The sequence below is a fragment of the Athene noctua genome, chromosome 4, assembly GCF_965140245.1.
Source record: "Athene noctua chromosome 4, bAthNoc1.hap1.1, whole genome shotgun sequence".
Lineage (NCBI taxonomy): Eukaryota > Metazoa > Chordata > Aves > Strigiformes > Strigidae > Athene > Athene noctua.
In genome coordinates, this window is record NC_134040.1 from 58,546,453 (window position 1) to 58,569,945 (window position 23,493).

A 23,493-nucleotide genomic window follows, 5' to 3' on the forward strand; every position below is an offset into this window, starting at 1 on the left:
CTGGTCTAGGAACCAACAGGTCAAATTAGAGGCTTTGATCCTTTTCTCATGACAACAGATACTTCTTCTCAAGGTTACCTGAATTTTTGTCTTATTTCAAAAACAGAAATTCTAAGTTACTTCATGTTATTTCCTTTAAAATATCCTGAAGGCTAACAAGAGGAGAGCTCTGCTAATACAAAGGTCTTCTACTTACGGCTCTTTAGAGATTGATCAGTTTTATAAGCATTTGGTCTGATCAGAGTTTCCGACTGTAGAATTCTTTATCATTTTATACCTGTTATGTCTGGGAAGCATCTAAAGTGGCTCTTGTACCCCACCCAGCTAGAAAGTTAGATGGTATGATCTTTACTAATGCATACTGACCTTCAGTATTTGCATATTACTTCAGATTTAAGATAAAGGAAGTAAGTTTCACTAGCATTTGAGATTGCTAAATGTCTGTTGAATCGGTTTAGAAAGTTTTTAACAAACTGTACAACACAGAAAAGCCAAAGCAATATTTTTAAATTTTTGATGGAATGTTGTTGAATGTTGGCATGTTCTTCATTTCCATGTGTTTCTAAGAAGTTTCTTCTTAAGCTGATCCTTGCAGTTTTATAAACCTGTCCTTTTATGCATCTCCTATAGATGGTTATCGTCTAGTTATGGAATAATGTTCATTCTTCTGCTGATCTGCTTTATTTCCCCTTATTCTTGCGTACATCTCAGGTTTTGCATAATAGCCTCCATCTGACTATTTCCATTATACAGTGTGAATTCATATCCTTCTGTTGTTGGCCAGTATCCTAATCTGATGTTAGGGCCTGACCAGAAGTCATTAACATTTTGTTAGCTTGAAGAAATGTCTGCTGTTAAACAGCCATGGCATACCTCATAAAACTGTTTAAAACACACTTTCCTGTTGGAGCTTAACTGACATTAGTTGTCTTTCTCTGTAAGACATAGCATGTGACATTTGGTGGTCACTTACGGTAAATCTTTACTCTTCATATAGCCATTCGTCATTCTGTGTCTTTCCTGCTCATCTTTATCAATGCAGGACAACATCACATTTCCATACTGGAAGGCATTCTTTATGAAACCTTTCCATTAAACTGCTGAGTCATAGCAATTTTTACAATCATGAGTAAGAAAAGGATTCATGTTTGTCCTTTATGCAGTCTAGTGTTTCAGAAATAACTCATGGTGCTTACTGCTGCTCCTCTCTGTTGCTCACTACTTTGGTAAGTTCTGCATAAACTGATCCAGGTGACTGCATAACTGCAGGTACTGTAATAATTACACTTTCCATAACTCCTCTCAGCTTCACTTGTTTATACACAGGCTGCAAACATACCTGCTGTTGTTCTCAGCAGAAGCATCAGTATCTCACATAGATTTGTCATGTCTACTTGAATTATCTTCATAACACCCTCTGCTACAGAACTCTTCATCTGGATACATACTGAATTTCTCAGTTCTTGAACATCTCCTTTATGGATTAAGAAGAGAGACCAACAAATTCTGTTTCTGTTCTTTGGACATTACATGTGATTTCATTGCATAAAACAAAAATTCATTATTCTCCCAGCATTTCTGAACCTCATGCAGATGGTTGATGTGTTTTCACCAAGCAAGGGCCTGGACCATTTCATTTTTGATACACTAACTGCTGTTTGTGGGCATCCAGTCTTCAGAATAGTTTAAAATGTTGTCTTTCCAACAGCAAGACAACTGTCACATGTACACTGAAAACAGCAGTATCGTCCAGAGGTAGTAAACAATATTGATGTGGAGAACTGTCTAGAGAATTGTAGAGTAATGTGCTCTCAGACAAGGTAGCCTGTCAATGCAGCATTGAAATTATTGATCCTTATTACAGCTGTGCAGTATGCAATCTGTCTGAAGACAGAGTGCTGTAGTATGTTCCTTTACTTCTACATCCAATAATTTTTCTAGCTGAATGCAACTTCTGTACACCTACTGTGTTACGTAAGAACTGTGATGGCATCTTGATTGACAACACTTGCACTCCTGGCAGCTCTTTGAAAGATGCACACCTTGCATCCATGTAGAAAGAAGAACAAAGACTTCTGTCTTATTAGCTGAAGAGTTTTAAAATTAATGACTGATATTTGTTACCTTTGAAATTTTGTCGCAAAATTCACTGAAAGGGATGCTGATGTGTGTAAGAGCAAATTACTGTCCACAAAACAATGAAATAACACAACTGTCCTATAATATATGAAATAAATTATATAAAAAGAATAATTTTGCGTTGCTCTTTTCATTTATAGTAACCTTCTATCAGTAATAGAGATGTTGGATAGAAATGTCACTTCTCTTCCTAGATTTGTCCTTTTAAATATCTAGGCTTAGTGTATCTTTTTGTATGTCATCAGAAAAGAAGAGTCTTATGGCCTTTCACCTCTATTTGTTCTGAGAGCAGGAATTGTGAGATCGAACTGACTGACCTATTCACCTTCTCTGCTTTTATAGCAAAGAGGATTTCTGGCCTATTTATGTGGCAGTGTGGTGGCTGTTGTTGCCTGGCAGGGTAGTAGTAAAGCATTTGTGATAGAGAGGTCAAACCAAGCCCATAATTCTGGGCTGTTTCCAAAATGCAGAAGCAGTTTATTTTGGCCAGATTTCTGAAGTGGTTACTTGTTACCCAAGGAAAGGGCTCTGGAATTGATTAACTGCTCACAAAGACTTGGTCTGTGTACATTTTCCTTAAGAACTAAGCATTCATGTTATGTTTTTCTCCATTACTTGCTTTCATTTGCTGTGAACAACGTATGCAGGTCCAGTTTTGCGGTAAAAATAAAAAGTTCTGTGTACTTTTGTCACAGGTGTATTGCCTTTAAACTGATGCTTTCTTTTTAGCATCTGTTTCAAGTGTGGTATTCTTCCCTCCTGTATCTATAATAAACACAAAATGTATGTAGCTTAAAAAGCATCTATGTCAGCTGAGCTGTCCTTTTCAGTTGGGGCTGTTGACAGAGGCAGCAGCTTGGTAGGGAGTGATAATTTTGCATGAACAGAGCAAAATGAGTAACATTTTAGAGCAACCAGGAATTTTAGTTCAGCGAAGGAGCACAATAGTTCAGTAAGCTTAATATTGACATGGGGCATGGCAAAACCAGGACATTACTATCAGATCATGTCTTGTTTACTTGGCCACCCCTGCCTTTTTAAATTCTGGTACTATTTGCATATTTAGAAATCTCAGGAAAAGCCTTTTGATGCAAAGTAATAAAGTAGTTAGCTGGTGCCACAGAGTTGTTTCCTGTAAGGTTTTGATTGCTGCTTGACTTTGAGCTCAGTTGAGCCAGAACTCCTAAACCCAATGTTGTCAAATGAAACTTGCAACTTTTAGTTCCTAGGTATTTGGGTTCCAGCTTTGGCTGTTTTGAAATGCAGGTGCTCTGCACTTTTTTGAAAAGTAGACTGCTAAATTTTGAAATTTAAACTTACTTTTATAGTAATTATGTTTCAAGTTAGGCTTAATTTTTTTCAGTGCACGCTTCACAGTTAATGACACCGTGTTATGGCAGCATGATCTTCTTGTAGATTTTCCAGCAAAATAATTTGTATCAATGCAAACAGAAGGCATGTGCTTTTGAAACGACACAATACCCCAGTGTTGGGACTTTGAAGAGCACAGAGATGTTGTGTGTACACTCATGAGTGAGTGGGCCCCCCCTGTCCTTTCTAAATGTTTCTGTTTGCTTCTTGCTGATGCCTTGAGAGTTATGCAGAGCCTGTTCTCAGGAGGATCTTCCTCTAAGATGTTTGCACATGACAAGTAGTCTGGCATCCTGGTGAGGTACTCTGTTAATTTGTTCATAGTCCTGCACAAGAATCTAGGTACTGGCTTAATATATTTGCACTACTGATATACCAACAGTATGTTTTCAATAATATGTAAAATACGTTTGTTTTTTCTGGCTTTTAACACAGTTCCTTCAGAGCAGGGTGAGTGCAAGCAGGATTAATACTGTGTGAATGCAAAGTCTTGGTGAGATAACAAAAGATGGACATTTAATTGGAGACTGACTCATTTGTCATATATTTGAAAGGGCATGGGAAGAAATCAGAATTGAAATAGCACAGCAGACCCTTACTTATTAGCCAAAGGGAGGAGGAAAGATCTTATCCAGCAAGGCTCCAAAAGACTGCATTACATTTTAGTTACTGACAGGAAGTGATTTTCTTAAACCAAACTTTCAAACAAAGTGAAGATGGGCTTGAAGGTTACTCAAGTGTGAAGCTTGTTCATGCAATGTGACTAACAAATGTTCTGTAAATATTTACACTGGTTTAATTTTAATTTTAAACTCCAGTATCCTGAAACTAATTGGTTTTTCAAAAAAGAATGTGGGTAAATTCTTTCATTAACAATAATTTTGTCTCCCTTGTATGTTATAGAAGTTGACTATTCCCATACATATGCATACATGTACCTATGTGTATACATTTATTCTTCTTTTAATTATTTGTGGAAACGACAATCTACTTGTTATATTTTTATTTTTCATTCCTTAGAAGCAGATTAATTAATCACCAGACCAGAAATCAGTGTTAGGCTTTGGCTGGCTTCCTCCTAAACCTTTTAAAATTTCCTTTTGTTCTGTGGAACTTCATTTTCAGGCATGGCCACTGTCATCCTGAAATGCTGCTTAGAAGAAAGGAGAAACCAAATAGCCAAGAGCCACAGAATAACTGACTCCTAGATTTTTTTCTACTTATGTCTTGATGTGTGAGAACTGTTTATCATTTTCAGGGAAACTCATTGCTGCATTTTCCACTTCCAAAATGAATTAATTTAGAGAATTAGTGAGCTTGTTTCTAGGAAAAATATTTTGATAGCCCATCTCCAGTGTTTAACTCTGTCAATCTCTATTTCTGCTTTCAGCTTTTTAATAACTTCCTACTCCACATAGCATTCCTATTCCAACCCCTAGTTCTCTGTTTTCAGTTTCAGATATTTGTAGGCTATTATGCCCTCTCACAACCAAATGTTTCTCAAGCTATTAATTATTATTTGTTTGGTTGGGTTTTTTTACTGGCTAAATTCGGCTTTCATCTCACTTATTACAATAGTACTGCTAATATTGCCTTAATTAAGACTCTCGGGAGACAGGGCTATAACTCACTGTTACAGCAGTCTCTTTACAGAAAAAAATAAAACCAAAAATAGACTACAGTTTTGAACTGAAATTGTCAACTTTTTATAAATAAAATGAGTCTTCAGGAATGTAGAGAAAATATGACTAATGACCATGCTTCAGAGTGTATTCTGAGCTTTAGGAACAGTAACCAGTGTAAGACATCAACTGTCTTTACCTGAATTTAGAAAATATATTAAATTTTTCAGTTATGGATTTTTTTTTCCATTACAATATATTCAAGATGAAAAATCTAGTAAGTTTACATCACAGAATGAAAAATTGTTAGTTACTGTTGAGACATCATATTGTCCATTTATCCCTGGCAAGTATTATTCCAAGTAGCTAGTTTTACTTTGTTGTTGTTATGCATGTTTTTCATTATGCTTCAGCAATTTTATTTTTTTTTGACTGCAGCTTATTTTAGGATGCTTCTAATTTGATGGGTGTCTGCTTCCCTCCCAGGTTGAGTAGTATTTTGTCACACATGCAAGCACTTCACTCCTTCAGCCAGAATGTTTCACTGTGAACATCTAGTTGGGTTTTGGACTCTTTTTTTAAAAAAAAAAAAAAACCCAAAAAAAAAAAAAACAACCCCTAAAATCCATTCTGTTTGCTACCAGGCAAAAATTAGTGTTTCTGTTTTCCACCAAACAGATAACATGCAGCTTTGTTGAAATGGCAGGCCACACAAAGTTTGGCAACTGAAAGATTTCAGTCTGACTCACAGCAGTATTTAACTGACAAAGACACTCAGTTGATCCAAAAATCCTGATGTCCATACATTGCATGAAATGTACTTTTGATGTACTACATGTACATATATCTAAGAGTCAATAGTCTGACTTGTAAAGACATTTAATGAAGATGCCTTACAATGACTAGGTTTCAATTATATTCCTGTGTTTGGTTAAAGTTCTGTTATGGTTCTCTTAAACAGCTTGCTGTATTTCTATACATAGCTAGGAATAAAATTAATGCTCAAAATGTCTTTGCTAGTTTTTCATTAAAAATTTCCAAAAAATTTTGAATGGGAAAATGTCTTTGAAAACTATGTGCTTTTTAAAGGGGGGGGAAGAGAGATAAACAGTGGTATAGATGGACACATGTATATTTAGCAATATCATAGCTAGGTTAATGTGCTTATTTTTCATGATTGCATTTCTTTGTTTTTTTCTCTGAATCCCTCATCAGAGATTGACATTGAGCGTTGTGTTCGTGAATCAATCAACCTGTTTCGCTGGACCCCAAAGAGTGCAACATACAGGCAATATGCACAGCCTCCACGGCAAGCCAGTGAGAGCAATGGCACAAAAAGTTCAGTGTCCTGCTTTTCAGCAGACTATCAGGAAGCACCTCGAAGTGACCTAGTAAGTGACCTGGGAACTGGAGGGGGGACAATTGTTCAGATTGTGTGTTTTTCCTGCCCCAGGTGGTTTTTTTTTTCTCTTAAAATTTAGACCGAAAAAAAATACCTACCAAAACTCAGTTACTAACATTTCTGTTGTCACATTCAAGCACAGGGGTTTGACACATTCGTCAGATGTTCTGATTTGCTTGTCATCTGGTGCACAGTGTTAGAGCCTATGCCATATTATTAATTTTGATGAACAGTCTAATGCAGTGAATTAAAAATATCTGGGAGGTTGTTGGGGTTTGGGGTTTTTTATCTTTACTGCTTTGAACTTCAGATTCTTTGATGTACATGCCAATAAAATTGCTTCTTCTTGTGCTGGATTTCTGCCTCTCCCAACTCCTGCATCTTCAGTTCTGTGGTGTTTGTTACCACAACAGACCAATGTCCATGAATCACCTGTAGAACTACAAACAGGCTTTATCTTAGGAGAAAAATAGTGAAAAGAACAGTTTGCCAGTGAGAAGCAGGTAACTGGGAAGTGACGCAGGCAGCTCTGGCTGCTTTTTCGATCTTGGCGTGTCAGGTTAAAGGTATGGCTGAAGTTATTTTGAGAGGTAGTATGCAAGTCACGTCTGTGTTTGTCTTGGCAAAGAATGACTAGTGGCTAAAAGTATATCTGCATTAAATAGATACTCAGTTCAGCAAAAATATTTTTCTGTTCTCTCTCCAGTAAAATCTGATGGTTGTTTCCCTTGTCAAATACACCATCTGAAGAGTAGTGATTTGAAATTATTCCTTTCCTTCCACTCAGCATTATAAATCTAGGCAGTCTCTTAAAAAGTAAAGAGTCTTGCGTTTTTTCCTTTCACATTCTCCTACAATCAGAATTCATTCACAAGTAGGTTACAAGAATAGGGGAAGGATATATAGACCTGCCGTATCTATTTGGTCAATTGCATTAGGTTTTAGTCTTTCCATTTCTTGTTCCTAACTACTAAGCAGTGTATTGTTCCTCAGGTGTATCTTACTTTTTAAGTAAGTCCTTAACCTGAGTGTGATAATCAGTCATTTTCTTGATTTTTACTTTAGATTTGATTTTATTTTTATTGCTGTATTTTCTAGAAGCCGCAGCCACAAATGCAGGACACTGAGATAGATAGGCAGTTGCAAAACAAAATGAAACTCCAAAAAGCTTACAGAGTTTAAGAAATAATAAGTAGATGTAGAAAAGCATCTGGGAAGAAAAGTAATAGGAGAGTACTGATGTGGTTGTTATACAGGAATTGTAGCCAACACAACTGCTGCTGCTGTTGTAGAGATATGTAGAGAAACTGTCTGAAGGAGCTTAGGGCTGCGCACTCACAGAGTAATTCAGATAGGACCTTAGGAAGTCATCTGGTACAAATTCCTGCAGAAAACAGACCCAACACTGAATTCGTATGGGGTTGCCCAGGGCTTTGTTCTGTCAGGTCATGAAAACTTCCGAGATTATGCAGTCTCTCTTGGCAGCCTGACAGTGCTAACAGTGAAAATCTTTTTGCGTATTGTGCTAGCTTTTCTTAATGTTACGATGACAAGAGAGGAAAAAGACAAGTCTTCTCAGACCTAAGGATGTACTTGTGCCTTTCTGTGTCCAAGCAAGAGTGAAGGGACTTGGAAATAGCAAGGAAGGCCATGGGAGAAAACAAGTGTCTACTGAACAAAGATTTATATTTGTAGCAGAAATAAAAATCCGTTCTTTTGGGTTAAGTTTCTTTCAGTGTAATTTCATTTCCTGAGAAATTTTTTTTACTGATAGCAATTTTATTTTCATACCAGAAGTTGGGTTTGTTTGTAATGCCGGTAACTAGGCTCATCTATCCCACAATTTCCAAGAAATTAAGCAAATGTTTTTGGTATGTTACAGAGAAGAAAAATAAATACCATAACTTCTATTGCCTTCTCTTTCATTTCTACTTAACAGCAAAGCCTTTTCATTTATAGCAGTGTAACTGATGGTTTAACTTCTTTTGAAGCTCAAGTGTATTGAATATTTTGGGTGGTGCTGTAGGGGTGGGTTTAGCTCATCACATAGAGCAGCACTATGTGATTTATACAGAAATATGTGGACATATTCAGGCTCTTTGTGTGGCAAAAGAGGAAACTGATCTCATGGACACCTGAATGACAAGGAAATCGATTCACATGTTAAGTTATAGTGTACAAATGTTTGCTCTCATGTGCTGGTTTTTTGTATGTGAGATTTTGAGATAGATATATACAAGCCAAGCACATTTATGGTTCTGTCAGGAGCCATAGTTCAGACTTCGAAGATCCTGTGTAACATGATCCACTAATGAGCTACCTCTCACTTGTGACCAGTTCTGCACTTCTAGATATTTGTCTTTATAAAATGATATTTCTCATGGTTTTGAGCAATGTTGCTAAAAAACCCTCTGAAGTTATTGGTAAAATACACTAATTACACCCAAAGGTGTTGTGTTTTGGTTTTTTAACCTTAATCCTGGAGCTAGCTATCTCTTTCTTCAAATGTGTACTCTACTGGTGTTTGCTGCCATGGGGAAACATTTTTCTACTTGAAAAGCATGGAAACTGTTTATTCTTTTTACACACAGTAGCCTTTAGTGGATTTTCTAAAACAGCATTGTGTCCTTGGTGGTCAGTCTAGCTCTTAAAAAATGACTTTGCTGTTTTTCCACCGATTTAGTTAGGCATTATTTGGACAAACACTTTGCACTACTTTTGCATCTCCAGTTTTGTATTTGTGGGTCACCTCTGTAGTTGAGGGTGGGGAGGGTAGGAGACAATTCCTTTGTCAACAAAGCTGTGGGTTTGCTTCTGAAGTTGGTTTATGACTTCTTGAAACATTGTTTAGTGTATTTAATTCTAAACACCAGCTGTCTCCTAATCCTATATTTGTATTTTCTCTTTAAGATGCTTCGGTTTGTTTCTTAAGTGCTTTTTATTGGCTACTCAAATATTTGTGTGTATCTGCATGTTATGGTGCTTTGGTTAATAATAACACAAGTACTTGCCCCTGGGTGAGCACTTTTCTCCCTAAATCAGCAGCCAGTAAAACAAAACTGTTTTGATTCTTTTTATCCTTTAGCATTGCTTAGTTTTCATTTTAGTGACATCTATTTGCAACTTCATAAAGAGGCTTGTGTGCTCTCTTCCTTCTTGGACTTGTGTGTTGCTTAATCTTCTATCTTTTAGACAGTAAGCATATTTCTACTGAGATAAAATCTCAAGGAGGAAATAGTTTCAGAGGGAACCTTAAGTGGGTTTGCGTGTTTATTTTGAGAAAGATGAAATGTCAAAACTAAGAACAGAAAAACTCCTTTAGATTCACTGCTAAATTTTCGTAGCAGTCTACTGAAATTTGTGTCTGCAATTTTTTATTGACCAGTACACGGATGATTTTTCTCTTACTCTTCCTGAAACTTCATACCCTGGAAACTCAACTTTTTCTTTTTTTTTTTTTTTTTTTTTTATGTGCAGCAGCCACAGAGACAAGTAACACTTGCCATTTAACTATTTTTTGCTATGCCTGTATCTCCCTTATAGACATGGTAGGTGTTTGCACTCTCCAGCTACCTGTAGACTTCTAAATAAAAGTGAGAGAATGATGCAGTTATCTTTATGAATATCTGCTCAGGTGTGACAGGGGACTCCCATAAATTCCGGGGCTTATACAATTAGGCCTTTGTTGTTGTTTTCTACCATCAATCCTCTTTTCAATGGTGGGAGTTCCTGATGAATATTGGGGAGTGAAAGCATTCAACTGGAGAAAAGTCTACCAGATGATTATTGACCCTTGCACTGATCTAAATACCACTGGTCCAATTCAGCTTTTCATTTTTGATGCAGTAGGAGAAATATCAAAGGGGGAAGATGACTAATGGTTTGATGAAACAGTACAAACATGAAAAACATTTGCTTTTATCAAAAATAATATGAGCAAAGTTTTCTTATGGTAAGTTTTCTTTGCAGATAATCAAAAATAGGTTGCATGAGAGACTTCTTACATATGGGAATTCAGGCCTATTTGCAATAAGCATGTTAGCACTCAGTTGCTTTTACTTTACTGTATGCACCTAGGGTGTATTTGTCCATATCAGATGTATTGCCTAGGTTTATATTAAGCCCTTTACTAACTGATGTATAAATTCAATATATTCTTCTAAAAGAAACATAATGAGTAGTGTCCACCAAAATTTCTGTTTCAGCGTACAAGCAGGGATATGTCCAAGTGCACTGTCAGTGCTGTTCATAATGACTGTTATGTTATTCTGCCTCAAGGGTCTTCTGATTGCCTTGACCCTTTTCAGGTTTGTTTTGTGTTCTGGTTTTGTAGGGAACTTGCTTTTGTTTTCTTATTTCATTGTGCTACTACTCAACAGAAAGCTAAAATTCATCTTTAGTTCATGTTGTGCAACACATTAACTGATCGAGATCTGAGTTAATGTTTCTGATTTATTTTACATGTACCTTTGATGCTTCTGTTTTTCTGATTGTAGCTGCTACCAGCTCAAGTGAGCAGTTGTGTTTGTCGTTTTTCAGAAGAGTTGGTTAAAACACGCTTTTTGTGTCACTCTTCTGTAAGTGAATAAACAATTCACTGTTTAACTGGGCATGTTGTAAGCCTATCACATTCTGACAAATATTTTTGTGAAATGTTGAAATCTTCAAAACTTTCTCTGTTTATTTGTTAGCTTTGCAAAGGTTTTTTTGATACTCATAAGCCAGTCAACCAACAACTACAAAGTGGGGAGTGTAAGGAAAACTGCTTCCAGTGCTTTAGTTTTGCAGATTAAATAAGCTGAAGGAAGCCTTTTTTTAGCACTTGCTTTACTCTGCTTGTTTTTAAAAATAAGAATATATTTTCTTACAGTTTATTACTTCTTCTGATAGAAAATAAGGCATTCAGTTACCAGAGTGGATAAAACAAGCAATACATAGCTTAGGAAATAACTGATGTTAAACATTAATTTAAGAGTCTCTAATTGAATGTTGTGGTTGTTTTCAAGTTGTAATATAAATAGCAATTATATTAATTGAATGTAAACTCATTGGAACAAATATGCTGTGTTTTTTCTTAGTTGAGGCAAAATTAAAGGACTATGTTTATAATAATATAAATATTATTTATATGCGACTTCAGTAGTTTGTTAGACACTCAGATCATATTTAAGAATTGTAAACATATTTTGCACAGACTTTGTTTCTGAGTCTCCCTGGGATGTGTTTGTCTGCTGTAAATGTAAATGGGCAGTTGGAGCAGCCAGAGCACTCTCTGCTGAAGCCTTAGGCTCAGGTTCTGGATTCACTGATTGTCCATCTAGTCCTTCCTCACAAACCTTTGCAATTATACCCACTTTGAAGTTGAAAGCTAAGTGTATTTGACCTTTTTGACTTTCCACAATTGGGATTCTGTGACTGATTAGCAAATGTGCTGGGGGGAAAGGAGTAATTATACCTGTAAAATTAATTTTAAAACACCCAATCTAGCCAGTTTTCTGTCTCTACATCTTGTGAGAATGTTCTTTTTGTGTTACTTTTTTTCTTATTTGGAAATTGTCTTAAAATCAAATTCTGGGTTTGATAGCCTTTCATCAATTTGTATTAGGAGTTTAATTTTTCTCGTTTTTTTCAGTTTTGTCATATTACTGGGGAAAAGAAATTTACTTTTAAAAAATGTAAGCTGTAGCCACTGTACATCAGAATACGGAATATGGCAGCTATTGTCACCATCCTTTAAGGTGTGGAAGTTATTGACAAATGAGCTGTTTACAAGGTAAAGAAAGGATTGGGCCCATAGTAAGGTAGTAAACACAACAGAACAATGCATTCAAGTTTGCTACAGCTGTTAAAAAAATTGGGTTTGCGCCAACTCTGTTTTTCCCTTCTATGCCAAATATATAGCCCCTGTGGAGTGTACTCTATGAGATGATGATGTCTGAAATGAAGATGGTAGAACTAGTAACGTAATCTGAGGTTAGTCCTTACCAAAGTAAATTGTTGGAATATTGAAATGAAAAATGGAGGAAAACCAGGATTTCCAGTCTTTCTGGACAGCGTTGCATCTGCTCAACCGTACTCAGTAATCGCCTGTAGCTCGCAATATGAATCTGAGCTCTTCAGAGTGACACTGTGGTTTCTACCTGTGCTTTTTCCATCTACATTGATGCCCTTTTTCCTCATTGATTATTGCTGGGTGATCTCTGTGATATGTGAGCTGGTACAGTTCCATTCTTGGAAACCTGGTGTTGTGAAAATGTTCCTTTCCACAAGTACAGCTGGAGTAAAGCCTTATATTATAACTAAGTTTTAGCAAGGAGGAGTTTGCTTGGTCTCACTGAAGAGTGGTAGCAGTAAGCTATTTTTCAAATATTTTTTTAATGCACATCCAGTGCATGGAGAATGTTAGGAAATAGTTACTCGGCTCAGTGTTTTAATAATTTCGCTGGTAATTATTTATTGGGTTGCTGACAATATAATGTAAAATTAACATTTTGTGAGCGATGCTTTAGAATTTTCCCCTGAGAAATATATAATGAGATAAGCTTGCGAGCTCCTAAGGAGAGCACAATTTCAGGCTCTAGCAGTCCTAGTTGCAAGCTGGCTGCTTGGCTGAAGACAATGTTGTTACTTTGTTTTCACAAATTTTAGTAGTGAGTCACTACTTTGAGTCAGCTCTCTTTGAGACACAAGGACGACTATAGTGGGAATAAGTCTTTTTGGCAACCAATATAAACACTTGCTGCAGTTTCTTGGGTGACGGTTTAATTTCATACTTTGTTAAATAATCCATTTTTTTTCCAAAAAATAGCTGTCTACATCTGAAAAAAGGAAAACGAAAAAGCAGTGCAGTGTATATGTGAATTTACTTTAGACAGAATAACCCACTGAGTGTTCTCAAAATACGCCTTAAGACCAGCACAGATCTAAAAAGATTTATGCTTTATTCAGTTTCTGGTAAGCAGTTAGATACCACAGAGAGAAATGGTCCTCTTGATATTACATTTTTTTATGTGTGTGCTTGTAGCATTAGAAGGCAGTGGAGTTTGAGAGAAATTTTTGAAGTTGGTTTTGGAGGAGAAGTGAACTCAAGGGTCTTAGTAGTTTATCTCACACACAAGTATGCTCAGGTACAGAGATATAGCTACCTCCTGCCACTCAGAGCAACTAATTACAGTATGCACTAACTCCTGTGTATGCCATATATTGCTGCTGTGAAAGTTATGTCATAAAGCACAGCGCTGTGTAACAGTACTGTTAAGAAAATGTATTAAAAATTAGTTTTCGTAACATGAGAAGGGGGTATATTCTGTCTAAGATACTTATTTCTATCAAAGGCCCAAGATGTTTCTTCTCCCTACTCCCCAGTCCTCTGTCCTACCCCGTTCTTTTTCTCTATATAGATCTCTATAGGAGCCTGCCTTAGTCTAACCTTGAATCCAGGATTCCATCACATCTCTCTTGATGCACCATGGGCCAGGCTGAGTGCTGTGCTTTTTCTCAGTTGAGTCAGGACATGATATAACTATGGTCTAACTTATTTGGAAGTGCAGTGAGAGGATGAAGATTTTCCTGAATGCAGCTGTCTTGCCTGGTGATGTTGCTGCATTCTCACAGTTGATAGACTAGTACATACAAATTGGCTAGTGGCCTGTGTGATTATGTCAACATCATTTTAATCTACTAGTAAAATTGTTACAGCTATGTATATATTGCCATCTGCCATTGTTACTGATGGAAGATCTGATTTTCAAATATATGTGACAACATAGCTAGAAGAAAGAGTGCATACCGACTGCAAAGTTGAACCTGCAACAAAAGTTAGTCATGGAGCCCATCCTGCAAATGTGAATGAACACATTTTAGGTTGATGGACATAAATGTTTCTGTTGATGCTAAAATGATGACTTAATGTTTATCTCGCCAAAGCTTGGGCCTGGGTTTCCAAAATGAGCGAAGTGGTACAGAAGTCCAGGGAAATTGATCTGAAAAGCATGTACAGCTTTCTGTACTTTCAAACTTTCTGACAATTACTCAAATTCGGCACTACTCTTAATAGTCAGCAGTTAAGGTAGAGCCCTAACAGTATGTTTTGCTCTTTGACAGGCTTCACACTGGTAAATAAAGGAAAATGTCCCAGACCCATGCTGCAATTGTTAATGCCAGTTCAGAGAACAGCAATCATAGATAAATATCAACTACAGTTGAATCTTGAGAAAAGATGGATTGTCTAAATCCAAGGTCTCTGACACCAAGTGATATAGGAGATCACATTGTGAGGGAAAGAAAATTTCTAGTTGCAGTTTGCATTGAGAGGTGATATTAAATTACTGTTGATTTTGTTTTTCAAGAATGCAAGGAAATCTCCTGACAGCTCGTATTCCTAAGATTCTTTAATATTTTTTTCTCAAAGCAAAGTAATACAATTTCTTGTCAATGAGAGAGCATTTACCAAGAGGAAAAAAGAGACACTGATGGAAAGCAGGGAAGGCTTGCAAGATCATTCTTGCTACTTCTTTTATTTCAAGATTTAAATCATGTTAAAGCGTCTTGTGAGGTTTTTTTCAGGCACAACTGGATTACAGATCAGTTTTGTATTTCAAAGTGGTTCCCTGCATTCATGAGAATTGTTTGCCTGTTTTGTCATATCAGATGCAATATAAATAATGAGACTTTGCAGCATGTCTGCTTGGCTGCATGCAGGGAATAACTGTGCTGCTGACTCACTTTATTTACTCAATTATGTTATTCTAGGGAGAAAGAGAGAGGTTTCCTTAATAATAGGCTACTTCAGCAAGTAGAGCTCACTTACATTTTTGTAGACTGCCTACAATGGTGTACAAAGATATATGGAAGATGTTTATGAATGACAATTAGCTAAAAGTTGGTATTTCCCTGCTCATCAAGGTGTTGGTTCTGGAGCAGAGAGCTCTGTGGCAGAGTCAGGGTGGTAGAGAAAGTGGAAGAGTGCAGCTTGCAAAATGTACTTGCAAATGAAATCGATTAAACTTAATAAATAAGAAGTAGAGGGAGATAGGGAACAGAGAGAAGGTGAGCACCAATGTCTTGACTTGGAAAGATAAGAACAAATATGATGGCAAGGGAGGACTGAATCTGAAATGTAAGAAAGAATTTGGTAGGTTGTGTAGAGAGCTGGGGCTCTCAAGTGTTTGAAAATTTTAGAAAACAGTTTCTAAAATCTGGAAGTTTGTCTGCTTCTCCTTTATAAGTAGTCCTGATTGAACGTAAAAAAAAATGAAGCCTTTTTGTCTGACCCTTTGCTAATAATGGTCAAAAAAAATGGTGGGGGAGGAGAGGGAAGGGGGATTAGGGAGTGTGTCAAGACATATGTTCCTTTTTACTTATTTACGATCATTAGAATACTCCTTGTCTGTACAAGCCTTTTTCTTTCAATGGATTTAAGCATCATTCTTTCTCAGTTAGTACAAGAGTTACATACTTTTTGCTTATCAGGCCATCAGAATTCACAGGAGCAATGAGAGTTATTCTGTTTATTTAAAAACAAACAAACAAAACCATACCTTGTAAAAGACAATGCACCTAGGGAATCAAGTACTGCCTTCATCTACTTCATTATGAAGGATATAAACAAAAGCATTTGCATAGGAAATACTAAGTGCAAACACATTGGTAATGATTGGTTTCAGTCACAAAATCTGTTTAGATGATGCAGCTAAAATCCAGCGTTCTCATTTGGTCTTGCTTTCAGATACTTCCTGAAAACTGACTGCCTGTCATGGAAACTGCTTTTTTTGATAAAAACACAATAGCAGTTTCTTTGCCTACAAATCTGTCCTGAATTGTAGTAGAAATGTACTGTTCTTCTTGCTTATTCTCATTTTCTATCAGTTGTTTTCATCTGACTGCTGTATTTTAATTGGTATAAAGTAGTGCTACTCTGTACAAATATAATTATCCCAAAGCTTATATGAAGGCACCGTGACATTGAGTATTATATTTAGGTGGAACTCACTTTAAAAAAAACACATTATCTTTTCTCCATTATAGTTATTTAAAGTAAAACCAAGCACAAACAGCAATGTCTTTGCTACAAACTGGTGTGACCCTTGGTTCAGAGTTGCATCTATTTGTGGTTGCTGTGTGAATCTGCTTTTGCCTCTTTCTCCATTTGATCAATTCTTCAGAAATATTTTAAAACCATTATCCAAGCTGGCTTAAAAATGTTTTTGTCATCTTATTCCTAGATATGCATGCATACACTGGTTTCAAGACAAAATGTTATGTTCTAAGTGGACTATTTTACTTGAACCCCAGATTTTAATTATATTGACTTTCAGTCTGAAGTTCCCTCTGTATTAAATTTGCTGCAGTAAGTTTTGCCAACTTCAAAGACAAAAGGGTGGAAACCCTGCTTCTACTCAGATAAAGCTATCCTGTCCATGGATAAAAAGTTGCTTTACAGCTCTTGTGTTTATCAGATGGGACTGTTAAGTTCAGGTTCATTTAATAGCCAGGATGAAATGCCTGTAAGAGATTACAGGCTAATGGAAAAATAGATAGGAGCTGTGATTGTGCTAGCTTCATGTTCTGGAGTGCTTTAATCTTTCTGAAGCTTGACTTCTAATTTGAGAATGCTTAAGCAGCTTTAATTCCTAATATTAAAAAAAAAATTTAAATTCTTAATACCTATTTCTTCTTATTAGGAGCAGTAAATGCATATGGCTTAGCAATTCCCAGGCCTATTTGGAAATTAATGGGGTGAGAAGAATAAGTACTTTAAAGAATTTAGGGTGTTGTCAGAGAAACTTCTGGGAAGCAAGTAGGCCTCAGACTTCAGCTTAAGTACTCTTTTTTTTTTTTTTTCCTACTCTTTTACCAACCAGCTGATTAAGCAGTCTTCCCTGATGAACAGCTTCTTATAGCTGACTAGTCTAAAGCAAGATTCATGCCTGAAGTTAGGATATACTGGAATAAGTCTTGTCTCTTTACAGGTGAAGTAACTGCTGTAGTCGGTATACAATTTCTTACACTATCTCTAAACCCGTGAGTATATTGACTAAACTGTTGGAGTGCTACACAAGCGTGTAACTGGACGTTTAACAACCCTCTGGCATTGTGCTTAAAGTGAAGTTTTTGCCTTTTTTAAGAAAGAGTAAGGGAGTTTTTTTTAGAAATTATGTACTACCATGTCTGCCTTGGAAAAGTAATAAATCACAGCAGAAGAATAATTGAGGGGAAGAAACAAGCATCTTATATATGTGATGGACTTTGGACTTAAGCTTTTCCCAGTGGTTACCCTGGCTTTTTTTTTTTTTTTTTGTCCTGCAATTAAAAAAATTGCAGATGATAAATTCAACAAGATATTGTAAGCAGCTGTCCTGAGATACGACTACCTGCAACTAACTTAGCTGAAATCAAAATCTCAGTTGGATACTACTGCCTGTTCACAATTTGTTGGATATTTATAAGTAATTACTAAGAGACTATCAGTGCCATAAACTTTTTCTGAGAGCATCTAACCTTGCTCAAACAATTTGGTTTAAAGTGGGCCCTCTCCCTTCCTTCACTTACTGTTTCTTCTGGTTCTTCCAGAAAACAATGCCTGCAATAATATAATAAAGCCTAAATAGGGAATTGAAGCCAGCAGTCAGGAGAAATGTTAAGCCTCCTCTCTAAAATGTCAGCCTTCATGTAGTGTCTTCTCTTGTTTGGCCAGACTGAGGCTAAGCAAGTAGTCACTGAGGTGGTAGACAACAGCTGGAACACTGTGGTGGAGAAGAGTAGGAAGGCATTAGAAGTTCAGAAGAATCTGCAAGTTTGGGGTGATGAGGGGCCATGACAGTCTCAACAGCAGTCTGAACTCAAGTCCAGTGCCAAACTACAGGTGTCCATAGCAGGATGGTGGTATGAGGAGGAGGACTTGGTAGAAGGATTGGCGGCATGGTGTTAGCTGTGTTTAGCTTGTGCTGACTGACAGTTCATTAGGAAATTCCTGTGAGAAAATGTCTGACATGAGATGTAGTTGTTTCCAGATACAGCAGATAAAGTCAAATTTTTAAGTGTAATTAGGAAAGATGAACTTACTTGTGCGTGCACATATTTCACTTTGTAGTTAATAAATTAGTCTGATAGAACAGTTGTATAAAGAACTGATTCAGCAATTGTATTTCCTGCAAGTCTGTCAAGGAGCTTTAGGCTGCAGCTTTGTTCAAAGCCTATATAGGGGTAATGTATCACTAAATACACTATTTAGGCAAATCTGGACATACTAGGTCAAAGCAAAGATAGCTGTAAAATTCACAGTTGAATGTGTTTCTCCTTATTTTCAATTAAAAGAAAAAAAAATGCTTGTCCAGGTTATTAAAACCTGTTCATAGGAGAGATGGTGTCTACCTGTGGAGCACTAATTGTGGCTTTATAATTTAAGATAAGGAGAAAATATTTTTATATCAGTATAGGTGAATTTTGACTGTAGATGTCATGCTTTCCTCTTAAACTTTTATTCTTCCCTGAGGCATTCATCCTATCTGCTGAATTAGATAAGAATTGTATAAACAAAAGTGGAAAGTGGTTGTGTAATTAGTCCATCACAATGTAAATGTTTCTCCAGAAGACTTAATTCAGGTCATCTCAGCAAGCCTCACTGGCATAGTCGGCATTTATAATGCCTCACTTTGCTACCTGTGTTTATTGTTGCCTGTAGTTTTCTGACCCTGTTTCAAGGATTGAACTTTTTTTGCAGGAGCCTCTCTTCCCTTCCCTCCTCAGTGTTCCACAAATGTTCTCCTGAGGCAGAAGCTGTTGTTTGAGGAGGGTGTAGAGATGTCTGCCAGTTTGAGTCATCGGGCAAATTAAGCTGTTTCAGCCAAACGTGTATTTATGTAATAACTGCTATTTCTACGCTACTACCTTTGTTCAGTATTGCCAACTTGTGTCTGCTGTGAATCCCCTAGATGTGGACTGCTGAATCCCCTAGACGTGAACTGCTGAACTCTTTTGGCAAGCCTGAAGTTTGAGAAGAGTTTGACTTTATTGTTCCTCCGCCTTCTCCCCTTTGAAATTCATTTCCTTGGACAACTCCTGGGGAAATCCAGCTACTCAAGTGGGAGGTGGCTTTAGACAGCAACTGGGAGTTGGCTGCGTCCTCTGTCACACTGTTATTTTTAAGGAAACAGGTTTCCCTTGAGTATTCACTATTCTGTTGAAACAATACTGTGTTACTCAAAATCAAGCATTTTTCTGATTACAAAGAATCTTGACCTCTATTATTCTGAATTTGGGATTAAATTATGTGTTGAGACTAGCAATTTGTAAGTTCTTTTGGTTTTAGTACCGTCATATACAATGGAAGAGGCAGTTTGGTGGACAAATATATTCCCTGAAGTACAATTGCCGCTTTTGTTTGTAATTTTGAGTGCTTTTTGATAGTCTGTTTTACAGCAAAGGTATTTTGAACTGCAGAAAGACTGTCTAAGAAGTCTTTTTTTTCTGGGACATAACTCAGGAGAATAAGTTTATGCCTCTCTGTTCTTTCAACGTGGAATAGTCATCAGATTGAGAAATCGGTATGTTTAGAAACCAAAACAAAAGCTAGAGCTAACAGAGTCAGTTGGACTAATACTAATGAGTAATTAGTATTCAGTGTCTTACTCATGTTCTCTTGAATATTTTTATTGGGCTATAAGCATGTAGTGTTGTGAATCAGGGTGATCACTGCAGTCTAAACCAAGATAACAAAAATTATTTTTTCAAAGTGGAAAATTTGCTACTGTGATACTCTTAGAAAGACCTGTATTTTGACTGCACTGTATAGACCCATTCTTAAATATGCGATAATGCTTTATTTGTTCTTTATTTTTCCACTTTCTGTAGTCCATCTCTGTATGCTTGTGCTTATGTTATGAACAACTGCATAGTGCACAAGCAAATCTTCATGATGAAGTGGTTGGCTATTTCATTAATATAGGTCTTATTCTTGAGGAAGAAGACCTCAAAACAGTCTGAAGATCTTTCAGAAGATGCTCCCTGTAATGAATCCTAGTTACTCTGTTTGCTCCTGTCTCCTGACAAGCCGGAATAATTCACCAGAAATAACTGTGCACCTAGTTATAAACAACTTTTGCCTCTACTTGACCTCCTGTCAACAGGAGCACAATGGTTGCACAAGACAAGGCAGTTCTGTTGTAAGATGACTAAGCTCCATAAGTATATCTTTGATGTACGTAACTCTTAGAGTAAGTTGAGTTCCATATATTCCATAGGGATTTTTGCATATGTAACCAACCTGTTAACCCTGTATCTACTGGATTAAATCAGAGTGAAAACAAACTGCTTTATAATTTACCTGTGATTTTTCAGATTGAGACAATGGCACCAACAGAAAAAAAAACCCAACACGCTTTTGCTGCAGAAAACTATAAATAAGTGTAGTTTATTAACTCCTTAACACCATGGTGCATAATGTATATTTAATTACATAGCTTATGAAAGGTTTAAAAAATAAGCACTTTCAACATTTGATTGAAGTGATATGAGAATGTTTTAGTGCAAATATAGTTCTGGAAGTTCCACCAGGGTAGCTAAGAGATTAAAGAAAAAAGTCTCATGTTTGCATATGTAATAACAGGAAACGTGACTGTAGCAGTCCTTTAACTTTCAGGTCTTCAGATAGGTTTTGCAAACCCAGTGTTCCCAAGAACAAAAGCCTAGGGCATGCTGCAGATCCTTTTGCTTATTGCTTGTAAAGGATCCACGTTTGACCCTCTTGAACAAGCTGGAGATTTTGTTCTCAATTTGAGAGTCAAGCTAACTCTTTTGGGTGAAAGTGTAGTTGTAATGGCACTTGAAAGTTTCAGCAGTGTAAAACAGCCTCTGAAGGAAGGTGGAGACATGGCTTCAGACATTTCACAAGTATTTTATGGTGGCCATATTTATTTTTTTTTCTGCTGGAGTTCAGAGGTTTGTATGTGTTGGTAATTAATGAAAATACAGGATTTCTGCACTCTCTATTTGCAAAAAATAAGGAAGGTTAATTTTTTTTTTGCTTAATTTAGACATGCATGAGCTTCTAAGAATGTCAAGTACAGAAATGCTAGTACTTAGGAATATTTATGAGATAATTCACAATGAAAGCTCTCTTATGAAAAACAATTTAAGTATTACCAAACTAGTTGCTTGAGTACTATCAGGTATGTGGTGTTGTGTGTTGTATCATTATCTGTCCTGTCCCACAATTGTCCCATCCCCTAAAACTAAGGAATAAATTTTTTGGGTTATAATACAGGACTATTTCTTAAGTTTCTGATGTCCTGATTTGTGCCTTTTCTTTGGGTTGCGGTAATACCTAGTGTTTAGATAGCTTTGTATCTTAGAGGCTTCCCTGCAGTTTCTGTGCCAAGTTTCCAACTGCTACTGTTCTTTCCTGCTCCAAGCATGAGGCCTTTCAGCGAGGCCTTTCAGCAACTCCTTTCAGAGAGTGTTTTCTAGCCAATTTACTTCATTTCTGATGCTGAGAAGTGCTCTGTGGGTTTTGTGACCCCCTTGGCCACAGTGAATAATTCATTAACAGATCACAAACAAAGAGTTTGCACAGATTGTCAAACAATATTATTTTTTTAACAACTTCAACAGGAAATAGGACTATAATTAGCATATAAGTATTTGGTAGTGCTCCAGAGCTCTTCCGTATAGGTAGTTTCACTCAGACTAGTTCAGAGTTCTAAGGATGAGATCTGTTTCTGTCTAACTGCATTGTTACACTTTGAGGTTGTCAAGTAAGTAGAAGTTTCAGAGAACACCATGACTCTAGTTCTATCAGCTCTAATATTAATTTTCTTCCTTTAAAGTCTAGGGATTCCATCAAGTTGGATGACCTGAAGGCAGAGGTGTCACCACGAATTTCAGCAGAAGATCTGATCGATTTGTGTGAGTTGACAGGACCTAGTCATTCCAAAACACCTGTAAAGAAAACAAAGTCTAGCAAGCCAAAGCTGCTGGTGGTGGACATTCGTAACAGCGAAGAGTATCCTTCAAATCTGAGTGCCAGCCTTGCCAAGTCATGCTTGTATCAATTACTTCTTCATTGTAGGCACTGAGATGTTAGAATGGCAAACAATGGAAAGGGATGTGGTAGAGGTACAGTGGAAGGACCAACGGCAGACATTTTTGTCATGTCTCTGGCTTGTAGAGAGGAGGACAGATGTATTTTTGCCTTCCCATTTTAAGCTGTGAGTCTAGTGAAACCACTTTACACCAGTAGCATGAGTGCTTTAATGCTACTTTTTTTTGACAGGTGTTGTCAGCAGACCATCCCCATTTAATAGGACCAATATTTTGGAAGGATGTGAGGCTTTCCAATTAAGTGGAAGGGAGATAGAGTTGATGGCTCCTGTGCTTTGCCAATCCCTCAGTGGAAAATCAATTCCTTCTGAGTGCTTTCTTGCCACTGTCGGGTAATGCAGCCATATGGCTTCCCTAACTTATGTCCTCTAGTTACCTTTAGTACTTTTCTGAATATAAGCTATCTTGAAGCTATATGTATTATCAGGGTTGCTACCCTGTCTACACCTTACTCATTTGTTTTCAAATACGTAGTTCTTTGCACGTGGAGTCTTTTTTAAATTGTTTTTCTGAAGTAGTGTAGTTATAGGGCTGGGTTGGTTTGTGCTTTGGAAGGGGGAATCTTTCTTGCACATCTTTGTCAACATCTATCTAAAAGTGGGAATAATGACAAGATTTTGTTAAGAGTTACTTCTAAAATTATATCGAGTATTTGGGAATATACTTATTACTGGTTTGTATCATTCTTTAAGCATTGCTCCTTTCATAATAGCAAAGGTGATGTAGATAGTTCTTTTTTCAGTAAATGTACTCTTAGCTTGCTGTGTCACAAACCATAATTCTTCATGGGCAAATAATACTAAATAGAAAAATAACAAAAGAATTGTGAGTTTTAGTCCACCTTTTACTTTGAGAAAGAAT

The 23,493-nt window shown here is 36.8% G+C and overlaps 1 protein-coding gene across 11 annotated transcripts in view; it reads left to right on the top strand.

Annotated features, from left to right (window-relative positions):
* The window catches only part of TBCK (TBC1 domain containing kinase), a 145,356-nt gene that overhangs the window by 69,917 nt on the left and 51,946 nt on the right, over positions 1–23,493 (top strand). For all 11 annotated transcript variants that reach the window (XR_012633594.1, XR_012633596.1, XR_012633595.1 and 8 more), the window contains 2 exons: positions 6,348–6,523; positions 22,359–22,534. Coding sequence is in view for 8 of the 11 variants with exons in the window: in XM_074905479.1 (XP_074761580.1) it covers positions 6,348–6,523; positions 22,359–22,534 (352 nt within the window). In the remaining 3 variants the exon portion in view is untranslated. The remainder of the gene's footprint in view (positions 1–6,347; positions 6,524–22,358; positions 22,535–23,493) is intronic.